Consider the following 6453-nt stretch of genomic DNA (forward strand, 5'->3'; position numbering starts at 1 on the left):
TGAAAACCCTTAACTAAAGATTTCCATCCCTCCACCTCTCCTTCTTTTCATCCTCGCCAGCGGATTTCCGGCCGGGGGGGGGGGCACGTCGGACCGGAGGGAGCTCAGCAGCTCTCCCCCGTCAGACCGGCTCCGCGATCCGCGGAGGTGAGACCGGAAGTAGTTTGTGGTTAATTACGAATGAAAATGCGACACGAGCCAATCACGCGCGGGAGGCGCGGCCTCATATCGATTGATGTTTTCTCCTCTTTTCTTCGTTCCATATTGATAGATCGGGGCTGTCTGTGAGATTCTGATCAGAAGCTAATAAAACATTTTATTTCGGTCATCGATACATGATTCGATTTTGTACGCATTAATAAAACGGTTCTAGTCGTTTTCACACAAACCTTTCGATCCTTTATTGGGGCGGGTATCACCAATCAATGATCTCTTACTGAAGTCACTAAACCGCAGAAATATTTTCATTTAAATTTACGGAGGAAAACCTGCTGTTGATCAGGTGTAGCCAATAATAAATCGATCAGTAAGTGTTTTTACGGACTCCACGGACCAGGGTCTCCAGTTCTTCTAGAGACCCTTTAATCCGGTCCAGGTCCGGGTCCTGAGGACTCTTATCCCGCTCCTCCAGAGGCCTCTCTGATCCGGGACTTCTTCTGGTACCCGGTCTCGGTCTGATCTGAGGTCTGCTTGGGATCGACCAGAGCTGTGACGTCATGAATGATGCAACGAGATTAAAGACAGAAGTTGTTCTGGAATACACCTCCACATTCCAAAGGTAAGATGCGTTCCTTCTTGAATCGCGGTTCGTTCTGGAAGCCTCCGGGACCCTGACCCGGTTGGGGGTTCGGGCTTTCATGCTGTGACCCTTCAGCTTCTGTCTGGAGCGCGAACCTGACGGATTAACCCCTGCAGTGATTCTGAAACACGAGCTCGCGCGCGCAGCCCCGTTACGTAACGGACGCTCCGGTGAAACGGAGAAGACCGTCTCCCCGTTCCCAGCCGTTCCTCCGTGCAGTAGCACCTGCTCCGTCACTAGAGGGGGGGTCTGCTGCACCTGTTCTCGCTGCTCCGCTCGGCCTGGGACGCTCTGGTCTCCTCCCATTGGCCCGTCACGCCTCTGGGTGGGCGTGTCGGGGGCCACGCGGTCTTTATAAGACGGGTTGCCTCCCCGCGCCTCGTTGACTCTACGTGAAGCCGTGAGGGACAGTTTGCGAGGACTGGATTTAATAACGCGCAGTCAGCGGGCCAGGTGAGCCGCGCGCCCCGGTGAGGGGTGGGGTTGGGGGGGGGGTGGCGGGGGCAGGACCGTGGAGCGCAGCTTTCAGATTCAAGACAACGGGGCCAGTCCCTCCGGATCTCTACTCCAGCGCGCTTCTTGGCGCACCTTTACGCACCGCCACGCTCCGTCCGGTGTGGAACTTTGAGCCTCTCTGCCCGGGACTCCTTGAGCAAGCTGCACGGCAAGGTGCTGGGAGAATATTTATAACAGTAAATCACCGGGAGGTGACGCGAGGACAGGACGGGCCGGTGTGTCCGGTTCACCGGGCTCGCGTTCCCTCCGCCCCGGGGCTCCTGCGAGCAGAGTGGATCCGTTCATTCACATGCGTGCGTAAATTCACGCCACTATATATAGAAGTTAGCGCAGAGCAGCCTTAAAAAGTTTATCCACCGGCCCTGCAGCGGGCGGGCGCGCGCGCGCGTGAGTCTATATATACACCATACAGCCTCGCAATCTGCATCCGAGGGGGGGGCCCGCCGTTGGGTCGGCTGCATGGACTGAAATGGCCACCGAGCTCGCCATGAGCGCGGAGCTGCCCAGCAGCCCGCTGGCCATCGAGTACGTGAACGACTTCGACCTGATGAAGTTCGAGGTGAAGAAGGAGCCCCCGGAGGCGGAGCGCTACGGGCACCGCCTCCCGTCGGGCTCGCTGTCCTCCACCCCGATCAGCACGCCCCTGCTCCTCCGTGCCGTCATCGCCGAGCTTCTGCGCCCCGAGCCCCGGAGCGCAGCCCCACCAGAGCCTCGGCGGGGGGGGCGGCGGCGCGGGGGAAGCCCCCGCTGGAGGATCTGTACTGGATCCCGAGCTACCAGCACCACATCAACCCCGAGGCGCTCAACCTGACCCCGGAGGACGCGGTGGAGGCCCTCATCGGGAACGCGCACCACCATCAGCACCACCAGGCCTACGACGGCTTCCGTTCGCAGCAGTACGTGGGCGAGGACCTGTCCACGGCCTCGGGGGGGCACCACCTGCACCAGGCCCACCACCACCACCACCACCACCACGCCCGCCTGGAGGAGCGCTTCTCGGACGAGCAGCTGGTCAGCATGACGGTGCGCGAACTCAACCGGCAGCTGCGCGGCTTCAGCAAGGAGGAGGTGATCCGCCTGAAGCAGAAACGGCGCACCTTGAAGAACCGCGGGTACGCGCAGTCCTGCCGCTTCAAGCGCGTCCAGCAGAGACACATGCTGGAGACCGAGAAGTGCACGCTGCAGAGCCAGGTGGAGCAGCTGAAGCAGGACGTGGCGCGCCTCGCCAAGGAGCGGGACGCGTACAAGGAGAAGTACGAGAAGCTGGCCAGCCGGTCCTACGGCCCGAGAGACGCGTCCGGGAAGCAGGCCGGTGCCGGTGCCGGTGCCGGTGCCGGTGCCGGCGCGGACTTCTTCATGTGACCTGCGGAGTGTCTTTGGTTTATTCCTCCACAGAGACTTCAGGCGCGCGTTTTGAGTCTTAAAGGTGTTTCACCGGACAGGTGAGCACGCGGGATCAGGTAGCTGGACTTAACTTCTCTCTTAACTTCGTCTTAAAACTGATCAAAACAAAAAAAGACCCGCAACAAGCAATACCCCCCCCCCCCCCCCCCCCCCTGCATGCAGGACATGTACGGTAACCTCTAGTCTTAAATCCACCTGTCATGGAAAGCATGGTCCCGTCCCCGTCCCCGTCCCCGTCCCCGTCCCCGTCCTGCCGGGGAGGTGCCCCCACCCGCCCGCGGGACATGACGTGTCTTCAATCAACTTTTCTATTGTTTAAAAACAGGAGAACAAAGAGCCGCACCGAGCCGGATCTGAACGTGTAAATAGTTTCTCTTACTTCAGATGTTTGTTTGTGCAGCATGAACTGTCTCTGTGGTATCCTAGCAACATGTTTAACGCACGAGCACGCGCTCAGACGGACCCGACCTGGCCATGCAGCGTCATTCTCTGGACGATCCAGAACCGCATCCGCTGCTAAACCTCTATGCGCCAAACTGACGCTGCGGGGGGGGGGGGGGGGCTCGTCCCGTCCTGCAGGGACCCGGATCCTCTCTGCGTTCCGAGGTTCGTTCTGCTCCTCACACTGATAATATTGTGCAGAAGGTCCGACCGGAAACGGAAATCTATTTTTACTGAGACAAACACAATCGGGCCGACAGTTTCCTTCCTTTAATCACGTTTTTATTATTTCGCGATTAGATTTGAAAGCATCAATTGAACTGTTAATGTATATCTGTACATATCATTTCTATATTTATTCAATGAACGTCATGACGTCACCAAACAACAAACAAAGTGGAACGTTGTTGACAATCCTGTTTTCATAACGTTTAATAAAAAGCTCTGTCCCGACTCCGTCCCGCTGCCGCTGCTCATTCCTTATTCTGCATGGGAAAAATACACGCACGTGCACGTGCGTGTATTTTTGGTTTACCGAACAAAAACGAACAAATGAAAAAAAAATTTTTATCAAATGAACCTTTATTGCAGACAGAAATCATCTCAGGCCTGTTTGCTGAGTCTAAAATAAGTGCGACCATTATTCCAGTCATTTGACAATAAATCCAACATTTTAAAATTAAAACTGTTAACATATAATCCACGAATAAATATGGCGTAAAATAAAGTTGGAATATAATGAGTTGCACAGACGAGGCCTCGGATGAGGGTCAGAATGTAGAACTGATCATTGTTCTATCAATTTATGGTGACTATAATAATAACTAGGAATAATAATAATTATTAAAACTATAATCACAATTTAATAGAGAAAAAAGGCCGGTTTTTCCTCATTTTATTACATTTATTCTACGGCGTCTTTCGCCGTGGTTTCTCTGTGGGACTCATCCGGTGTGCGGTGCGCGCGGGCCGGGGAGACGCTGCTCTGAGGTCCGCTGCCCGGGTTCGGCCGCGCGTCAGCGGGCCTCCGTGCGCCCCGCCAGCCGGGACGGTGTGTTCAGTGTCCCGATGTCCGCGATGCCCTCCGTGTCCACCGTGTGTGCACGAGCTCATGCGCGCACCCTTGGACACACGAACAGTCGTCCTTTCGGCAGCGCGGCTTGTGATCGATGCCACCCCGCGTTGGTGCTGATGCGACGCCGCCGTCGGGCCCCGGTGTGCCGCGGCGAGCACTCAGCGCGTGCCCGAAGCTGCGTGCATTTATGTTGCGCGTCAGAAGATGAAAATCTGTGAATTTTATTTTCTGACTCAAAGATCTTTATTTACAAATCAGGAAGTGCGTCACAAAAATATGTTCCGCTGAAATGTAAATTAAATTAAAGATGAAAAACATCCTGGAAATGAAATGTGAACTCTTTAAACTCATAAAATGTATGTATCACAACCAGATGACTTTCATAAACACATGACGTCACATTTTCCACTTTATTTACGACACATTCATTTCTGCCACGTCAAATCAGACAGAACTAAAAGTAAAAATAAACTCACTTTCATTTCTATTTTCCTCTCCGCTCAACTTCTCCATCACTCTCTCCTTTCCCGGGGAAAGTGGGGACAGTCATCACCTCGGAGATCACCATGGCGACCGGAGGCTCCAGTGCTCCGCCTCCTGTCTTTTCCTCGGAGCCACTGTCTCTGAGCCGTCCATCATGGCTGTCCTCACCACTGTCTCTGAGCCGTCCATCATGGCTGTCCTCACCCCTCTGACCCCCCTCTCCTAGGCTTTCTCTAGATCTACAAAGACACAATGCAGCTCCTCCTGACCTTCCCTGTTCTTCTCCATTGCTAGCCTCAATGCTAATGTTGCGTCTGTAGTACTCTTCCTCTGCATGAAGCAATACTGCTGCTCACAAATACTCACTTCTGTCCTCAGTCTAGTCACAACCACCTTCTCCCATAACCTCATCGTATCTCATCAGCTTTATCCTCCTGTAGTTTCCACAACTCTGTTTGTCTCCCTTCTTCTTGAAGAACACCAGAACTCTTCTCCTCCGTTCCTCTTCATCTTCTTCCTCTAGGATTGTATTCAACAAACCCGTTAAAAACTCTGCAGCTTCCTCTCCTAGACACTTCCACACCTGCACAGGTATGTCTCTGGTCCAGCTGCCTTCCCATTCTTCATCCTCTTCATCACCTTTCTAGCTTCACTCGTGCTAATCTTCATCACTTCCTGGTCCACAACAGGTGCCTCTACTCCCCTTTGTTCTCTCTCATGTTCCTCATTCATGAATTCCTCTAAATACTTCTTCCATCTTCCTACACACTGACCTCTGTTTGACCTTTAGCCTCTCTACCCTTCATCACTCTGCTGAACATCCTTCCTGTCTCCGTCTCTCTGTCTGTCCAGCCTGGACAGATCCTTCTCTCCCTCTTTACTATCTAACCTGCATACAGGTCATCTGATGACCTCTGTTTGACCTTTGCCTTGCGTCTCATCTCCCTGTCCCCCTGTCTACTCTCTTCTGTCCTCTGAATGTCCCTCTTCTTCTGAGCGAACCTCTCTGCTTGCTTTCTATTAATCAGTCCATCTGACAAAACAGAAGTGGAGAGAAGGATGGAGGAAGAGGAGGAGAGGAGCGAAGCTCTGGCGTCTGGAGCTGCTGAGATTCAACACAGTCAGCGTCTCTCCAGCTCATCTTACCTACCGCACACACACACGCGCACACACACACACACACACTATAAAAAGAGGCTAGATGGAAGCAGCTTGTAAATTCACGTCTGGTTGATGAGGCAGAAAACACTTTTACTTCCTCCAGTCGTCTGATCATATCAATAAGTGATCGTCAGGAACACAAATATTTACCGTTCTTCTGCAATGGCGTTGAGTCGCAGCCCAAATGTTAGAAATGGAGATTCACTCATCAGGTGTGACACAGCAAAAACATGCACAGGTGTACCTGAGGATCTGAGGAGGTGGTGAAGTTGTCCAGGTCCAGGTCCAGGTCTAGGTCCAGGTCCAGGTCCAGGTCTTCAGAGACAGAACCGCTGATCACGTCCATCATCACCATTACAGAGGCCTGTGAGGACCAATCTATTGGCAGCAATCAATAAAGATTGGTTTGAAAGGTCCTCTCTGTAGCATCACGCTCTGAGTCGAGAGGCCTAATCAATTAATGGCAATTGTTTAATTGATCTTATATCAGCAGAGAAATATTATTCAGTTCAGAGAGCTGCTGTTCAGGCTGCTAGCATGCTAATGTGACATCAGGGCTCATCTACAGCCAAAA

At 53.0% G+C, this 6453-nt stretch overlaps 1 protein-coding gene across 1 annotated transcript; it reads left to right on the forward strand.

Moving 5' to 3' along the window:
• Positions 1-1209: 1209 nt before the first annotated feature.
• Positions 1210-3618, forward strand: mafaa (MAF bZIP transcription factor Aa). Its single transcript, XM_068743220.1, is given in 3 exon segments — positions 1210-1955; positions 1957-2045; positions 2047-3618. Coding segments are annotated over 3 exon segments (891 nt in total). The 5' UTR covers positions 1210-1784; the 3' UTR covers positions 2678-3618.
• The last annotated feature ends 2835 nt before the right edge of the window (positions 3619-6453 follow it).

Source organism: Brachionichthys hirsutus, chromosome 9 (genome assembly GCF_040956055.1).
Source record: "Brachionichthys hirsutus isolate HB-005 chromosome 9, CSIRO-AGI_Bhir_v1, whole genome shotgun sequence".
Taxonomy (NCBI): Eukaryota; Metazoa; Chordata; class Actinopteri; order Lophiiformes; family Brachionichthyidae; genus Brachionichthys; species Brachionichthys hirsutus.